Below are 18,844 nucleotides of genomic sequence, written 5' to 3' on the forward strand. Positions count from 1 at the left end.
CCGACCGTTCCCCTCCTGTCAAGCGACCGAGGTACTGTGCCCGACAGCTACAGGATGGGGTTATGGGGATCAGAGGATGGCGCAACGCGGCAATGGACCCTCGCCGAGTCGGAAAGCGTACTCATCACTACCGAACAAGCGCAAAAAGTTCCGTGTCCCAACATCTTTCCCCTCCCGAGGCCCTGTTCGGTTTTTCAAGAATCTTGGCCACATTAAGGTCTTGTTTAGATGCATCCAAAAAAACTCAAAACTTTATAAAATTTCTCATCACATTGAATCTTACGGCACATGTATGAAACATTAAATATAAATAAAAAAGATAACTAATTGCACAGTTTACTTGTAAATCACGAAACGAATCTTTTAAGACTAGTTACTCCATGATTGGACAATATTTGTCAAATAAAAACGTAAGTGCTACAGTGTTAAAATCCAAAAAGTTTTTGGATCTAAACAAGGCCTAAACCTTGTTGTATATGCATAAAACATTAAATATAAATTAAAAAATAATTAATTATAAAGTTTATTTATAATCTATAAGACGAATTTTTTAAATGTAGTTAGTCTATAATTGGATAACAATCGTTAAATACAAACGAAAATGCTATAATATATTTTATTAATTTTTTCACCAAGGCCTTGTTTAGTTCACAAAAATTTTCAGAATTTTCCGTCATATCGAATCTTTGAACGCATGCATGAACCATTAAACGTAGACGAAAACAAAAACTAACTATACAGTTTACCTATAGACAATAATTGTCACATACAAACGAAAGTGCTACAGTAGACAAAGCCAAAATTTTTCACGAACTGAACAAGGCCCAAGTAAAAACATATTTGGTTGCATATGTTAAACTTTATCGTCTGTCACATAGAATATTTAGACACACACATAAATTATTATATATATTAATTATAAAATTAAAAACATAGTTAGAGAATAATTTACAAAACGAATTTTTAAATATAATTAATTTATAATTAGACACTAATTATTAATTAAAACAAACATATTATAGTATCAATTAAACTTTAACGGCCAAAACTAAACATCCCTGGACAGTCCCCGAGTCTCAAAACTCTCAACACCTCCGTTTCACTGCCAAACTCTCCCGTTCTCTCCCAACAGTTCGTTCCCACCCCGCACGCACGCGCGCGCGTTGATTTGAGGCGGCGCTTGCACTGCACGGCGTCGTGGAGGCAGCGGCAGCGGCAGCGGCAGCGCAACCGTCCACCACCAAGCCCTCCGCATTCTCTCGTGCACGCGTCGCTAAACCTCCCTCGCCCCTTCCCCTGCTCCTTCTATATACCTCGCCGCCGCCGCCGCCGAAGCCGAAGCCGCCGGGGAGGTGGTAATGGCGGAAGAAGATCCGCTGCCGCCCTGCGACCCGCAGACGCAGGCGAGATGGTGAGTGCAGCGCCACCGCGCGCGCGCGCGCGCGCCCTGCCGCCGCTCGGCGATCGGCTCCTCGTCCGCCGCTCGCTCGCTCGCTCGCTCCTCCGTCCCGCTCCCGTCCTAATGTGGGTGCCCGCCCCCCGCACGCAGGTACCAGCTCGAGGCGCTGGAGCGCGCGCTGGCCGGGAACACGCTGGTGTTCCTCGAGACGGGCGCCGGGAAGACGCTCATCGCGGTGCTCCTCCTCCGCCGCTTCGCGAACCGCATCCGCTCGTCCCCGCCGCCCTGCTTCGCCGTCTTCCTCGTCCCCACCGTCGTGCTCGTGTCCCAGCAGGCGCGCGTCGTCCGGGCGCACACGGACCTCACCGTCGCCGAGTTCTTCGGCGAGATGGGCGTCGACTTCTGGAACGCGGACAAGTGGCGCGACATGGTCGACGGGGCCGAGGTGCTCGTCATGACGCCGCAGATCCTCCTCGACAACCTCCGCCACAGCTTCTTCAGGCTCCGGGACATCCCGCTCCTCATCTTCGACGAGTGCCACCACGCCACCGGGAATTCGCCCTACGCCTGCATTTTTAAGGTCACCCCGAAAGTTGGAACCACGCTTGGCTATTTTTGTCCCCCAACTGACCCTCTTGTCTGTTGGCATGCACATTTATTGATCTGGTTTCCACATATCGCAGTTCAGTTACAAATTTTAAGGCTTAAGTTTGCCCACGTGTATCAGTTCAGTATGTTTGTATGTGTATTGGGGTAGGAGTACAATTTTTGGTGGAATCATGAATGCTCTTTTTTGGGGGGTAAATTTCGGTTTCAGTTTGTCTTGGATTCTTTCCTTTTTTTAGAATGTATATCCAACAATCTAGTTAAATCTTTTATGTGTCTTTTTCTGGTAGGAGTTTTATCATCCCCAACTGAATTCTAGGCCATCAGATCCTATTCCAAGGATATTTGGGATGACAGCTTCCCTAATTAATTCGAAAGGTAAGGTTGGGGACAATATTATTTGTATATTTATACGCCTTTAATTAATTAATTCAAAAGGTAAGGAGGCGGCAATATTATCTGTATATTTATTTATATGTGCATTTCATTCTCTCATTAATTAACTCCACTCTATTGTGGAATTTTGTCCACAGATCTTGCGCGTGACAAATATTCAATGAAAATATCTGAGCTCGAGAACCTCATGAATGCGAAGGTCAGGCTATATAAGAACACCCACACAACTGTATTTCAGATAATCATTATTATCCCTAATTTGTAACATGTGACAATAACTTATGCATTTCCCTTTATAGGTGTACACTGTTGCCAGCGAATCAGAGCTATTGCAATACATTCCATTTGCGACTACAAGGATAATCGAGTATGATGATTATATCGTAAAGTCTGAGTTATATAGCCATACTATCCGTTGCTTGGACAAATTGGAAGCGAAGGTACTATTATATACTCTAGGCATGGTCTTTTGCTGGACACAGATTGATTACGTTACTCTGCATCACCCAGTATGTAATGCAGGGATCGTTTTCTGTGCATTCTGCATTATGATATTGAAGTATATCATTGTAGACTGTAGAGTTGGAATCTTATGATTTAAGATACTACCATTCCCAGCAAAATTATCCAGTCTTGTTTTTGTAAACACATTTTCTGTTTGATGCTGAAATTGTTAAGAGTGCTACAACACTCTGTAAACAACATTAGTTTATTCTGGTTCTTAATTATAAATGGTAAGCATTATTACACCTTATATATCTGGTTCACAGTGTAAATGGTATCGTGAATAATTCTTGTAAGAATAACTAAGTATGACTGCTGAACTCAAATAGTTTAGCAGGAAGGGTAACACTACATACTGGTAAGGTGGTTTAATATTAGAGTGAAGTCCATTTGACCCCATGAACTTGTCATTGGGTTCAAAAAACCACTCTCAACTCAAAAACTAGAAATCCAGACAAATTACCCCATATAGCAGTTAAAAGTGTTTTTGAGTTATGTTGACATTTTTTTATTCAAAAACAAATCTGGAAAACACTGGATAAGGTTCTTAATAAACCATGAAAAATGATAAGGATCTTAAGCCTCTTAAAAAACCCAAAAAGATCATAGAGATATATTAGGACAAGATATTTAGAGCTTTTGAATGTTTAAACATATTTTGAAAACTTTCCACACAAAAACATGAGTTGCAACCAGCTTTAAATGAACACAACTAGCACTATTGCGTGTTGCATTCTTGCTAATTGCATCTCATATTTTTGTTGTGAAAAGTTTTCAAAATGTGTTTATACATCGCTTAGATTGTTCTGGGAATTTTCTCATTTTTATTGGATGTTTTCCCCATTTTACTAGAGCTCAGTCCAATTTTAAAAGCTTTCAATTTCACTGGCTCCAAATATTTCATTTGGATGTATCTTGTCATAATATATCACTTGGATTTTTTTCTTGGATGTTTCGGAGGCTTGAAGATATTTTTCGTGGTTTAAAACCTTATATAGTGTTTACCATATTTGTTTTTATTATAAACTAAAAAAGGACGATGTGGCTGAAAATCACCCTCAAAACTACTTTTAACTGATGTAGAAGTAATTTGTCCAGTTCTGAAAGTTGGAGGATGTAAGAGTTCTGTTTTTAGTTCAGGTGTTCTTTTTTTTTTTCAGATTCAACAAGTTTATGGGGTCGAATGGACTAAACTCTAAATATTTTTTAAAAACACTAAACTCTAAATATTACAGGCATAATGCTCTTCGAAAGAAATCTGATTATGTTAGAAATATTCAAAGTAATACTCAACCTTGAAGGGGTGTTGAACAAATCTGTATTATTCTTTTGTTTTGTTATAAATGTGCAACTGTGCCACAATCACAATGTTACCATGGCTCCATATTTATATTCCAAAAAATGCAGTAGTTGTACTGATATCCATATTGCTTTCTTTATCTAGTTTTATGCTCACAATGGTGCAATGCAGCTTTTTAGTACATTTTAGTAACTTCTTTCATCATGTTCTGAGTTGATATGCATATGAAATAACAGTGGTTGCATTATCTTAGCATTTAGAAATCCTGAAGGGCAAACTGCATGGTTCATATTTGGAAAATGCAGAGAAAAGGATTAAAAAATTAAATGCAATGTTCTTATATTGCATATCTGATCTTGGAGTATGGCTGGCAGCAAAGGTACGAGGTTATGTAATGTGCACATTTTTATCATTCTTATGCACTCCTAAAAATGCTTTAAAACCTTTTCTCAGGCTGCTGAGATTCTACAATCAAACAAGGAAAGCTGCGTATCCTTTTGGGGTGAAAAACTGGATGACGAAGTTGAGGGATTCATTAGAAACTATATTGGTGACGTAAATAATGAACTGTCAGAAATTATATTGAAGATGACAAAGAGGGGTTTACAACGTAATTGCATCCTTCTTCCTTTCTTGTTTCTTCAATGCACCTCTTCCTAAAAGTTTTCACTTAATATAAATTACTCTGTGCAAGTTTTCTGCCAATGCTATTCAGTATTTTTTACTCAGTGCTGATAAGACTTTTCGTATCTATAACAACTAAGGTGTATGCCAATAGTAATCACTTTATCTATCCATTAAATAAAATACTAGACTCAACCACGGGGAGAAGATGGCACTTCCCCCAACCTTTAGGCAGGGGCACACGACCTATGAACACCTGGGGTTTGAAGTTTGAACTGGGGTGGGCAGCCTCTCAACTGAAGGCTATTTGTCGATTTGACAATTTGCATTATTAGAGATGCATTTGGCCTTAGCGTGTGTTTGAATTATAACACTATCAAAAAATGTATGTGGTGCGGTTTATTTTTGCATTCTTCCAAACTAGATTTTGACTATTGTTTTCTTACATAAGAATATTGTTTATAGATATGTATGACTCTATTTATTTTTTCTTCTATTAATACAATGATACGCAGCTCTCCTGCGTGTTCGAGAAAAAAAATTGTTTATAGCTACAAAATCAATATAGTGCAAAAGCATTTTTTTTGAATCTATTTATATGATATTTATACCAAACGTACCTTGACTAAATATTGGTCAAAATAAACAGTTTGAATCTTCTTATAGCATGCAAACCCTACCTGATTATGTATGATCTCATATTTAATCTGTCTATACAGGGCATATTGGTGAGGACTTTGATGCGGATTTGCAAGATGGGTTATTGAAATCCAAAGTTTATTTTCTTATCAAATCTCTTTTGGAGTATAGGTGAGAAAATGCTTGGATCTTAAGTATGTATAGTTTACTCTCATTGCCTTTGAAGTAGTGATTTGACTACAACACATGTCTAAATTATCTCGACACCCAAATCCTAAACCACAGTGCTCACCATACCTTCAAATCTAATTCAGCTAAAGTTGCCTATTCAAATAAATGTACGCTAGCTTATCCTATTGATCTGGTATAGTTTTATGAACTGAATGGCTAGCTGGATGATTACTGCCTTGCACATATCTTGATGTCATCATGGTCCATGCACTGCGGCTCTGCATATGGCCATATGGTATAAATTGCTAATGAAATGATACGGCCAGCTGCAAATTATTCTCTCTTGTTGTAAACCATGAATGATTAATCTCCTGCTCCCTCTTGCAGGCATGTGCAAGATTTGAGATGCATTGTTTTTGTTAAGAGAGTTATTACAAGCATTGTGTTGGAGGCTCTTCTGTCAACTATTAATCAAATGTCTGGATGGAGTGTAAGATACATGGCAGGGAAAAATTTTGGTTTGCAATATCAGAGTAGGAATACGCATGTGGAAATTGTTGATTCATTTCGAAGTGGAAAGGTTTGCCACTAATGTTGCCCTGCAGTGGTCATGTCTTATTAATAATTGTACTGATGATAAAATGATATCCTGTAGGTGCACCTAATTATTGCCACACAAATTTTGGAGGAGGGACTGGATGTGCCCAGTTGTAACTTGATAATCCGCTTTGATCAGGCAGCAACTGTATGCAGCTTTATACAATCACGGGGTCGAGCTAGGATGCAAAATTCTCACTATGTTTTACTTATTAGAAGGCATGTTTTCCAGTTTTGTAGCTGTTGTTTCGTGAGCAATTTTTTTTTGTACTTTCAGCTTCATGAATTTCTTTTGGGTCCACAGTAGACTTTGTAGGATCACACTTTTGGTCACTCACCGTGGACACTTGGTCCTTTTGTTGAGTAGAATGTGGATGGTGGTTGTCTTTTTGATGGCGTCCGTGACACGTCTGTTTTCTGTTTCGACGGGTGTGTTTGGGTTTGTTTGGGAGCAGACTCCAGCCTTTCCTTTGTACTTGGAGTAGGCACTTGCTTCTCCTTGTGCCTTTTCTCCTTAATTTTTTTCGAGAACGTGCGCTGCATGTATTTCATTAAGCAGAGAAATAGAGTTCACAACCCAAACAACACCCGGTAATCCAGAGATTACCGCAGAAACTTGGACCCAAACTCACACGCTAGCCTTTTCTCCTTAATGAAATGACATGCATATCTCTTGCATTGTAACAGAAAAAAAGTAGACTTTGTCAGATGGATTCCCCAATCACCAATTGAATTGCATGTATGGGATAAAGAACATGTAGTTTGTTGCATTTTTTTAGTGTAGGCACAACATTTCCTGTTGAATTGTATGTTGTGAATTGCTAAGTGCACATTTAGTCTCAGTGGATTAATCTGCATGCCAGTGCAACTGATGGTGATACGAGAAACAACGTGAAGGACCAACATTAGAAAAAAAACCTGTGTTTTGTTCATGGTGGTACTGTCTTCATATGTTTACAATCGTTAGAGATTTGAGATATTGTTCATGGTGGTTCTGTTGATTTACTATATTCAGTTAAGGACCCTGTAATCTCACATTTGTTGTCAACATTGTGGTTCAACTTATTTGAGTGATATTGTTGGATTTTGCATATTGCTTTACATGATCATTGAGTTTTTTCTATGCTTCTGTATCAGGGGGGACGCCAATGCTCTTTCTAAGACAGAGGAGTTTCTCGAAAGTGGACAAATCATGCGTGAAGAATCTCAGAGATTGGAATCTACTTTTTATCAGCCTCTTCCAAACACCCTATGCAATGAAGAATTTTATGGTGTTCAATCTACTGGAGCAATTGTTACTCTGAACTCTAGTGTTCAGTTGATTTACTTTTTCTGCTCAAAGCTACCTTCCGATGAGTCTGTTTTCTTTCTTAGATTAGACAATGTTTTCTTTTGGTTCATACAACAAAACATTTCCTGGTGCAAATACTAACAGTTTTTATCAACATATGCCAGGTATTTTAATCCTCTACCAAGATTCAATATTGACAAGGCATTAGGTACATGTACGCTGCATCTTCCAATGAGCAGTCCCGTACAAACAATTTATGCTGAAGGAGAAATTTCTATCATCAAGAGGGTTGTTTGTCTTAACGCCTGTCGTGAATTACATGCTGTTGGTGCTCTCACAGATTATCTCTTACCCGAATCGAGTGTTCCATGCGAAGATGAACCTGACATTGGTATTCCTATTTATTTGTTATAACAAAAAAATGAATCAAGACTTCATTTAATTGCAGTTATTATTTTTTTTTCATTGTGACTGCTTACATACGTTGGATACCATTTCCTTCAGTAATGATATACTTGCAGTTTTATCTGAGTTATATTTGTACTATCCAAAGCTTCTAAACTCAACATACATATCTTAGGACTTTGGGCAATTGTGGAGGGTGGGATCACACATAGGGCACGACTACAGTGAGTGGTGTAGGGCAGGGAGTGGTATGGCTTTAGAGAGACTATTATTTTAGCTAAGGTCATCTGATGCTTACAACAGCAAAATGGCTTATAGTGGGTATGCTGGATTCAGAGGAAACTTCATTTTGTAGGTTCAGCATAGAATGTTTGATCGGTTATGAATTTCCACATTTATCAATGTAACTGTTAAGTTTCAATTGCAATGTAGGGGTGAGTGATTAGAAATATCAAGTTTTGTGTATGGCTAGGATCCAAACAGTACCATTTTCTTGTCGGGAATTTTCATCCCTGCCTGAAATGTGTATGCTAGAAAGTCAAAAGTGTGCACACTCGTTTGATCCATGTTTTCAGTTGGGTAATCAGTTTGACATGCAATTGAATCGGTATATTATACTAAGACTGTATTAACTCTGGTGATGTAGTTGTGGACAAATACAAGGAGGAGCAACCTGACTACTTTCCAGAACAATTAATGGATAATTGGTTGTCTTTTTGTCATCGTGGCTTATATTATTGCTACAAGATCTCACTGGAAGGTTGTTCTGAAACAACTACTCCAGCTGAGATAGTATTAGCTGTAAAGTGTGATTTGGGATCTGACTTCATTTCAACCACATTCAAATTGTGGGGTGTGCAAGACTATTTGAGTTTTACCATAAGATATGTTGGTGTGATTCATCTAAATCAAGAACAGGTAGCTATTCTCTTCATATAATCTTGTTCTGTAGTCACCATACCATCCTTTCTTTTTCTCTTCCATAGATGAAAGTATTTTGGGCCCTTCATTATGAATACACCTCTCCTGCTCAGGTAATTGTCGCCAGAAGATTTCAGACAAGAATTCTTTCTTTGCTTATTAGTAAGGACCTTTCCGAAGACGGCAATTCTATTAAGAGTTTACTTGAAATGCAAGTATCTTCTGGAGCTGTGTATCTACTTCTGCCTGTAGTTTCTGGAAAAATTGATTGGTGCAGCATCAAATTCTCATCCTCAGAAATGCATGAAGATACTATCATGGATAGTAGACACAGCCATTCTTGTAAAGATACTGGTTTGCTGCAGACAAAAGGTGGCCCTTTCTGCCCATGCATGCTTCAAAATTCTATTGTCTCCACCCCACATAATGGCATGCTCTATGCTGTTTCTGGGCTTCTTCTTGACTTGAATGCTAATTCGCCTATGCGTGAGAGTGTTCTTAGCTACAAAACCCATTTTAAAGAAAGGTATAAGTTTTGTCTTTCCTTTGGTATTCTTTATGTCATGCTCCCATAAGCTGTAGAAATAATCTTTATGTATCTTATTTCTTGTTTTACATTTTCCAGTCATGGCCTTGACTTAAAATGTGAAGATCAACCTCTCTTGCGTGCCAGTAAACTTGTGAAAGTGCGGAACATCCTCCATGAGCGCAACTATAAAAAAGAAAAAGGTTCCTTTCTTTTGAGAAGAGTATTTAAGGCATATCCATCGGGCTGCATATTATACCATGTGCTGTATCAATTAGTTTGCGCTCAAATTCTGGGAGATGGAAAGACTGAAAACATGGGCTTGTGATTTTCCTAACTGTTTTCTCTTAGACGTGAGCCTCACATTTGCAAAAGCTAGCATAATTGACTTGTGGGACATGGGTCCATGAGTACATAATGATCTTTTGGGCGCATGTTGATTGTCTGGCAACATTGGCTACACGATAGAAGATGAAAGAGTTTCAAGTGTTAAAAAGATTTCCTTTTTTTTTCTGTCTTATATCTATGTTCTTAATACTGAGTTTATCTGTGGTTACTAACAAAACTACATATTTAATTAGTGGATTTACATTGTAAATATGAGTATGAGAGTATAGAACAAAACCTTTTTGTCACAGGCAGTGGCGGAGCTTGGACCTAAATCCAGCAGGGGCCACTAATTAAAGAATAAGGCTAATCTTTAGTTTTGTTCAAGCCAAATGGATGCAATTATATGGATTTTACATAAGTTCAGGGGTGGCCATGGCCCCTATTGGTCTATGAGAAGCCTCGCCACTGGTCACGGGTGCACATGTACCAAGGAGTAAGGGTTTGGGTGTTATAGTGTACTCAGGGTTTCTACTGTTCTCTCTTCTCTCTAATACAAAGATAGACAGCTCTCCTGCATAGTCAAGAGAAAAAAATACACTGACATCTTATAGCTGTTTCAGTTATGGATATGTGTCATATGAATTAAACTCACTTCTCCTTTTTGAAAACATTTTTTTCAGCAATGAATATTCTACTATATAGGTCTTAATAAAACTATAGTTGATTGGTTACTTATGAGACAGGATAAATGCCACACATTTCAGCTTTAAGTTCTCTTAGAAGCTTCTAGAATTCAATTCAATATCACAATGGTTGTATAGGTAGACAGTTCTATAGCAGAACTTGTTTAATGTGTACATGTATATTTCAAGTAACTGTAGTAGTTTGGAGGCTCGAATTTGTGGAAACTACATTTTTTTTGTCTTCATTAGTGCATTATATATATTTTAAATTCATCGATGGTTTGCTCATAGGTACCATTTGTGTACAAAATTTCAAGAAACTACATTTGTCTCCTCTCAAGATTATATAAACTGATCAAAGAATAAAGGAGATATGCCAATTTCATGTCCTTTTTCTACTGAGCATAGCTTAGCAAGCTTCTTAGAGTAAGGGAGTCAGAAGCTTCATACTTGCAGAAAGGCCTAATACCTGTTTGTTTGCCTCTCTGTTTTTGAGGGGTGGTTTTTGGCTGACCTGATAAGTTGGCAGTCTTTTTTTTTTTTTTGGGGGGGGGGGGGGACTTTTTGACTGAATTCTAATTGTGGGCCAGAATATCTCTAATATCCTCTACTAAAAAATTGGATGGTTCAATTTATATACAATTTTAAATTGAGTTTTTTATACTACTATAATTAAATAACTTGTTTGTTAAATGACTGATTCCATTATCCTGTTTCAGAAAGTACAAATGTGTTTGAATTGCCACCCGAGCTCTGCATAGTTGTCATGGCGCCAGTGTCAGCAAATACCCTGCGCTGCTTCACATTTATTCCTTCTATAATGTATCGTATCCAATGTATGCTTCTTTCTGTGAATTTGAAAACGCAATTGGGTCCAAGCATGAAGCAGTTCGATATTCCAGCACTAAAGGTTAAATTCGATAGCAGTTTTTCTACTTTATGCACATCCATAATGTTTTAGAAAATGTAGCTGCTAAATCAGCTTGTTGTTCTCTAGATGCGAGAACAGAGCTATTGGTTTCCCATATACACTGTTTTATTAGTCTATTGCTTTGTTAAAATAAAGATTCTGTTCAGTTATTCTTCAGTTATTGCATCATGTGCATCGGTTCTTGTCATAATTTTTCTTCTCCGAAACAACTTGTCATTATGTTTCATTCCCTTGGGATGATTTTTCTATGAGTGCTTCCATTAGTTCAGATCCTGACTCTGCAAATAGGAGCTAGAAATTTATTGTTACTTAAATATAATTTTACATTATATAAAAGTATTTTCATGACAAACCTAGGAATGTCGACCTTATCAAGTCAATCTATATGATTATTTAGCTATTGATGGTTGAATCTAAAAAGTTTTTGACATAAGAGATAAGAGTTTATAAGACGTTTTGACTTTTCTAGATTATAAGACGTTTTGACTTTTCTAGATACATTGCTTTTACTATGTTTTTAGACTATGTATATCTAAGTGAATAGAAAAATGTATCTAGAAAAGCCAAAACGTCTTGTAATTTGCAATGGAGGGAGTACTTATTTGGGATCAGAGTATCTTAAACTGATCAAGATGCAGGATATGCATGCTGCTTCATATTCTCTTCAGAAATTTTCAGTGAAATTATTTGTTGTCACCAGCGTGAATATTCTTCTATGCACATTGTCTGTACAAGGGTTCTCTTTTTTTTACTCATTCAATGGCTTGCAGGTTCTGGAAGCACTAACAGCAAAGAAATGCAAAGAAGAATTTTCGCAGGAATCATTAGAAACACTTGGAGATTCTTTCCTCAAGTATATTACAACTCAGCACCTCTTTAGCAAATACAAACATCAGCATGAAGGCATGCTAACCAAGATGAAGAAAAACTTGATCTCGAATGCTGCTTTATGCCAGCTGGCCTGCAGTAACAATCTTGTGGTACTCTTTCTTAATCTGATATTTTTTTCTTGTTTGGAATATAAGGTCCTCTTTGTTTACATGAGTTGGTCCTAGAATCGTCGATTTGAAAAATGGAATTTTCTGAATACAGCTGTTTGGATCAGCTTAGAACTTTAATTAGAAATGGAGTCTGATTGTATCACTTGAGAGCAACTCCCAATACCAAGCTCTAACCTTCTGAATAGCACTGACCACAGCTCATCAACTCCACCTAGTCTCTCCATGTACAACCAGACACCAGACAACTTCCATCTCCAGTGAGCTTGTAGAGAATTAGGGAAACACCTCACACCCAATTAGAGCTCCAGCAGTCTGGCCTTAAGCCAATGCTGGTGAAATTGCTAGTGAAAAACTAGACCTGCGGGGGTGTGTAAGACAGCCCTCGGGCATTTTGCTAAGAAGAAACCCCCGAACCCCTACCCCACCCATACATAGCGGCACCGTAGCCCATGTGAGAACTACCACAATCAGGGCCGGACCTTATACCTGTACTTTAGCGTGGGGTGGGACTGACGGGAGGATTTTTTAACCCTAGCCTAAAATTTGCTCCCACGGGGAGTCAAACCAAGGGTCTGAGGAGTGCTAATCAAGTCACCTAACCAACTCAGCTCAGCTAGAGGCCCTTTCGCGGTGAAATTGCTAGTGACATCCACTTTATTTGCCTCTGACAACTTTCTCCTTCCTCTTCGAGCACACACTGGTCCATATCCAATCAATGCCACCACTGGCCATTGCTTCGTCCTTTTCACTGGCAGTGAGGCCCACACTGCTGTTGTTGACTGGAATTTTCCAGGGCCTGGGCTTTCGCTGCTGTTGTCAATTGTGGAATATTATTCCTCCTTTGGCGCTCAGACCAGGCAAAGGTGTGAGCGTGTGGCTTGGGGCCTGGGATCATGGAGCTGGCCATTCTTCCTGGCAGACAGACTTAGATTGTGTTAGAATAGGCGCCCTTTGGGCTGTTATCGGCCTAATGCCTTAGTGGTTAAGTTAGATTGATAAGGCAAGGATCACCGTTATCTGGGTGTTTCTATAAACCCTTAGGGGATCCTTGCCTATATATGTACTCTGTACTCTTGATTATCAATCTACTAATCTCGAGACCTATTGGCTCTCAGATTGCAAAACTTTGGTGACTTAGATTTCACAGCTTTGGTGTCGTTGCTCATGTATGTAAGCATGGGCGCATCTTTGATGCCCTTGCCTGCGGTACTGCTGCTCCCATACAGCATTGGGTCATGTGCATTGAGGTCTTTGGCTCTGAGCATGGACAAAAACAGTATGGCCTCATGGCTTGTCAAGCGCACATCTGGTCGCCCAACTGCACCAGATCCCAAGCCTTCACATCCTGCAAGGCTCATTTTTCATGCCGTCTTTCGAATGAAACAGTGTATGGAATGGATTTTATTCAGCGATTTCCTCTATAACCAGACAGAAGAATTGAATTCAAGCCTGTTTTCATTTCCTCCTATATTCAATTTGGAGCCTCATTTGAATTCATCCAATCCAATTCAACAAATTGAGCCTAATACTTTTTTAGTGTGTTAGGTTTTTGTTGATAATCATTGACCCCAGGTCCTCCTCCTGTATCCGTTATCCAAATATTCCTTCTAATCAAAATTGTTTAAAACACTGACATGGTCCCTAAAGTTGACTCCTTTTTGCACATTTGAGGTGTCTATAAGTTTCAAAGTTTTTGCATGCATGTATACATAAAAATCTTTTTGGCAACTCCATACACAATCGCCATTGACAACGACATGCTTACCAGTAGCCTGGTGATCAGTAAAGAGCTGATTGAAATATTAAAATCTGTTTAGATAATTCTTTACCAATCAGCCACTAACACAATGTGTCTCAGTGTTCTCTGTTAAAACTTGGTTGTATCATTTATTTGCATTTTCTTGTTGTACAGTGTGTTTATCTGTACCATTTCTGCATTTGTTGTGCCTTTTTCTTTGATTGCAGGGATACATTCGAAGCGAAACTTTCAACCCTGAAACGTGGATTATTCCAGGGGTTGGCAATGACTCATGTGGTAGGAGTCTGAGGAAGCTTAAAAGTAAGAGGATCGCAGATTCAGTTGAAGCCTTAATTGGGGCATATCTTAGTGCTGCTGGTGAGCAGGCAGCGTATCTTTTCTTAAAATCTTTAGGAATGGATATAGAGTTTCACAAAATGCCAGTTGAAAGGAAAATTACAATCAATGCGGAGAACTTCATTAACCTTAGAAGTTTGGAGCTAATGCTTGACTATAATTTCAGTGATCCATCATTGTTGTTGGAAGCACTGACACATGGTTCATATCAGATTGCCGGCACTACTGCATGTTATCAGGTTGGTCTAGAAGCCACCAAACACCTCTCTGTTTCAGATTAGTTAATTTCTATCTATTTTCCCAAAGATCCCTGTCTACTTCAGCGTAGAGGCTTACATCCAGTATTATCACAGTTGGGAGTATCTTTATCATTAATAATTACCTTGCATTCTATTATTCACTTACAAGTTACAACCTAGTTTCATGAGATGAAAATCACAGTGTTGTGGGGTACCCCAACCTCTAGGCCATTGAGAATACAAATATTCTATTGGTATATATATGGGTGATTTGTTAAAAGCATTATTGTCTTCAGGGGGAGTCTACCAAATGCCCCTGGATTTTATCATGTGTCTTGGGGCAGGATGGGACTCCTCTAGCACCCAAGCTCCTTCATTTTATCCACGAGGGCAAGAGCACCATTGCTTGTTCAGTCTCTTCACTTGTAACTTAATTCCCCTCTCTAGTTCGTGTAGTTTAAAGGGTAGGGTACAACCCTCTGTTTGACCTGTAAGGACAGCACAGAAAGCATAATCAAGGAAGTTTTGCAAGATAGTTTACTTAGGCTAGAAAGATAATTCATAGCCTCCTAACAGTGGATGGAAAACACCAACAAACTTGAACTATATGTTCTGTGTATTCTAAGAGGACTAGTAAAAACAAGCTGAAAGCACGAGGTAATGAAATACACTATTGTGGATCTCAATACGATGCTCAAGTTGAATTATGTTGAATCCTTTGTGGATGATGTAATATTTTAGGGTATCTAAACTGCTGTAAAAAAATGTGGAGTATGTGGTTTACACATGGTAAAGTTTTTCATCTTTGAGCATAACATCTGTAATGGGAGTGCATCCTGCGCATAGTTCTGCTGACTAAATATAATGGGAGAATACTTCATGGGAGCACCAAATTTATAAAAAAAAACCAATATTTGTGTCACCAAATAATTATCATTAGGTTCATCATTAGATATGTTTTCATAGTATACTTATTTGGTGGCATAAATGTTAACAATCTTCTCTATAAGCTTGGTTAAACTTAAGCTAGTTTGGCAAGCTATAGTGACATGTTTTTTGGGGACAGAAATAATACTACATTGGATGAGGTGAATAATAATCTTTTGTATTAAATGAATGCACAGGGCATCTTTTGTTGGCACAGTTCAATTTGTTTCTTGCAAAAGAGTATCTCAAAGATACTGTTTTATTGTTTCCTATATTTCCACAGAAAAAGAATATTCCTCTTAGTGTGTTCTATCATCCATAATAAATTTGATACTATCAAAGTTTATACCAAGCAGCAGGTAACCATTATATTGAGTTACTTACAGCTTCATGCATTTATGCAGCGGCTCGAGTTTCTTGGAGATGCTGTATTAGATCATATTTTTACCGATTATTTCTACCATCAGTACCCTGAATGCACTCCAGAACTGTTGACAGATCTGAGATCTGCTTCTGTGAACAATAGCTGCTATGCTCATGCAGCAGTTAAAGCAGGATTACATAAACATATTCTACATTCATCATCTGCACTGCACAAAAAGATGGCTGACTACCTCGACAAGTTTGAGCAGTCATTTTCAGGTCCATCACATGGTTGGGAAGCTGGCATCTGTTTACCAAAGGTGCGTCTTATTTCCTTCTAGGTGCTAATGGTCTAATATTGTGCAACTTTTAGCACACTAATAGTGCATTTTCAGTGCTCTGGTGCCATGTTTGGGAGGAAAACCTGGCCTCTAGCCTGAGTGGCAGTAACCACCTAGACTCCCTCAGTTATAGATTCTTTTCAGCTTTGACTAAATCCTTTCAGAACAGGCTGAAACACTAACGATTAAATGGTTAGTTCTTTACAGGACTACCAACTAAATCATATCATTAACCAGGAAACAATTTTGGTTATAACAAAACAGCTAACAAGTAGGGGCTGTTAGTGCCATAGTGGCTCATGTAGACCTGCTTTGTGAGTGAGGGTACGTGTGCTAACTTCATCCCAAACCTCGTGCACGACCAAGGTTAAACTAGGGACGGCACTGTTAAAACAATGTCGGCCAGCAACATTGCAAGATAACAAGCAAGTTGAAACCCTTTCGTCCAGCTTTTTAACACGTCAGGTAGCCTTCCGCCACCAGGTCTACTTCTCATCTGGTTGTGGAGCGACACATCTGACCTAGGCAATCTTTTGACTATGTTTTGTGTTCATTCTAAAGCTGATTACCCCAACTAAAAAGAATATTTTGTTTCTTGAGAAGCCTTTGATCCAAACAAACATAAATAAAAAATATGCCCTAACATAGTAGAACACACTGTTGCATGTTCTCCATAGGTTGAGGGTAATAAATGTTAAACCACAAGGTAACATGGGGCAAATATTGATTAATGACACCCATCGTATTTCCTTTTTGGAGGAACATAGTAAATTTCAAGTACTCTGGGACCCTAATCGTTTGCTTATTTGCATACATGCAGGTTCTAGGTGACGTAATTGAGTCTATCGCTGGTGCAATCTACATTGATACCAAGAACGACAAAAAGGTTGTTTGGAGAAAGATGAAACGGCTACTAGAACCTCTTGCCACCCCCGACACTCTTGAAATTGATCCTGTCAAAGAGCTGCATGAATTCTGTGATCCTAAAACGTGCAGTATCAAGTACACAGTAGCTCGTGAGGACCGGGTAACCTCGGTGGCCGTAGAAGTACAGACCAAAGGGACTACATACAAGGCCACTCGGACAGGCCTCACCAAGCGTGACGCCAAAAAGTTAGCAGCCAAATCCGTGCTCAAAGATATGAAGGCCGCGAATAGCACGCAGCATTTTGCAAATGGTATCAGCTGCACTTAAACTTCATAGCTCTGACGGTGTACTTCTGTATATAGATAATAGATGTCATACTTCAGAAAGAAAGCCTCGATCGAATCAGTAAGGCACAGGTGTGCAAGTGCCTACGCATGCTACGGACTTCCCAAATGCTGCCTCTACGGTCACACTTATTTAAGCTGTACATATTTTTTTTTTTTGTTTTGGTCATGTCTCATGTGAAAGTTTTTTGTTCTTTTCTATTTTTATTAGATGGCGCATCTCTGATAGTCTGATTGGGCTGGTGTTGGTTTGGGTATCTGGGAGAAGGAGATGGGCTGGGATGTAAAATACTACTCCCTCCGGCACGTAATATAAGTACATTTTAGCATTTGAAATTCATCCCAAAATATAAGGGATTTAAGGAACGATAATGTTTACTAGATAGAAATACTTGATTCAGTGCTTGCTATATTTTTCGTATAAGCGAATTGAGAGCCGATCCTTTATTCATGTTAAATAGAAATGGATTTCAATAAATTAAGAATTTATTAAGGGTACATGTGTCTATTGTACTCTCTTATTTTAGCTAAAGTGCAATATGTTTTTTTTCTTTTTTTTTCACAAATGAATCTATGTCATGTATTTCATTAAGACGATGGAGAATAGTTTTACTGGAACCGGTAATAAAAAGTTGCTGAATCCTTCTACAGACACGAGGCAGACTTAGGCCAGTCTGAATGCATGTTTTATGAGAGTGTCATGCACATTAAATAGTGTGCCACATAAGAAAAATTGCTGACTTTGTAGGGTCATTAAATGGAGTTTCATCAGATGATAGAGGAGTTTTATCTCCATGAAACTCCTATAGTTCGGTTACCTAGTTTATAGTCTTGGTAACTGTGTCATGAAACTATGCATTGAGACTGGCCTTAGGGCTCTCTCTATTACATGAAAATATTGGCGACGCAAGCTTGAATAGGCTTACTCGATCCTGCTTGTTTTTTTAACGCAGGAGACCTACGTTTCTTTATATTAAGGCCTTGTTTAGTTCACCCCAAAAATCTAAAAAATTTCAAGATTTTTCGTTATATCGAATCTTGCGCTACAAGTATGAAGCATTAAATATAGACGAAAACAAAAACTATCGTGAGACGAATCATTTGATCCTAGTTAGTCCATAATTAGATAATATTTATCACAAACAAATGAAAGTGCTACAGTAATAAATTCCAAAAAAAAATTTACATCTAAACAAGGCCTAAAGAGAAATCATAGTCCCTGCTGAAGCGACTAGATCTGGCTGTGCCCCGCCAGAACCCAGGTCTACGCCTCGTCAACAATGTTGCATATAGCAACTGCCGCTACGTGGAGTTGTGTCGTTGGAATGTCCTAGCATTTCGCT

General features: G+C 38.7%; 1 protein-coding gene across 1 annotated transcript; it reads left to right on the top strand.

Moving 5' to 3' along the window:
* On the top strand, positions 1,093-17,895 carry LOC8064553 (endoribonuclease Dicer homolog 2a). The gene is made up of 20 exons (XM_021462772.1): positions 1,093-1,411; positions 1,550-1,979; positions 2,296-2,383; positions 2,539-2,600; positions 2,701-2,841; positions 4,459-4,584; positions 4,659-4,815; positions 5,549-5,639; positions 6,027-6,219; positions 6,295-6,455; positions 7,374-7,592; positions 7,692-7,918; positions 8,579-8,850; positions 8,967-9,379; positions 9,479-9,582; positions 11,112-11,302; positions 12,094-12,303; positions 14,290-14,658; positions 15,990-16,268; positions 17,110-17,895. The coding sequence occupies exons 1-20, from the start codon at positions 1,359-1,361 to the stop codon at positions 17,482-17,484; spliced, it is 4,161 nt and encodes a 1,386-aa protein (XP_021318447.1). The 5' UTR covers positions 1,093-1,358; the 3' UTR covers positions 17,485-17,895.

This window comes from Sorghum bicolor, chromosome 1 (assembly GCF_000003195.3).
Source record: "Sorghum bicolor cultivar BTx623 chromosome 1, Sorghum_bicolor_NCBIv3, whole genome shotgun sequence".
NCBI lineage: Eukaryota > Viridiplantae > Streptophyta > Magnoliopsida > Poales > Poaceae > Sorghum > Sorghum bicolor.

Bases quoted from the DNA above. Each gene is read 5' to 3' on its own strand.
- LOC8064553 (XM_021462772.1), top strand. From the start codon at position 1,359: ATGGCGGAAGAAGATCCGCTGCCGCCCTGCGACCCGCAGACGCAGGCG. The intron at 4,585-4,658 runs GTACGAGGTTAT...ACCTTTTCTCAG, and splicing joins GAGTATGGCTGGCAGCAAAG to GCTGCTGAGATTCTACAATC. The intron at 16,269-17,109 runs GTGCGTCTTATT...GCATACATGCAG, and splicing joins CTGGCATCTGTTTACCAAAG to GTTCTAGGTGACGTAATTGA.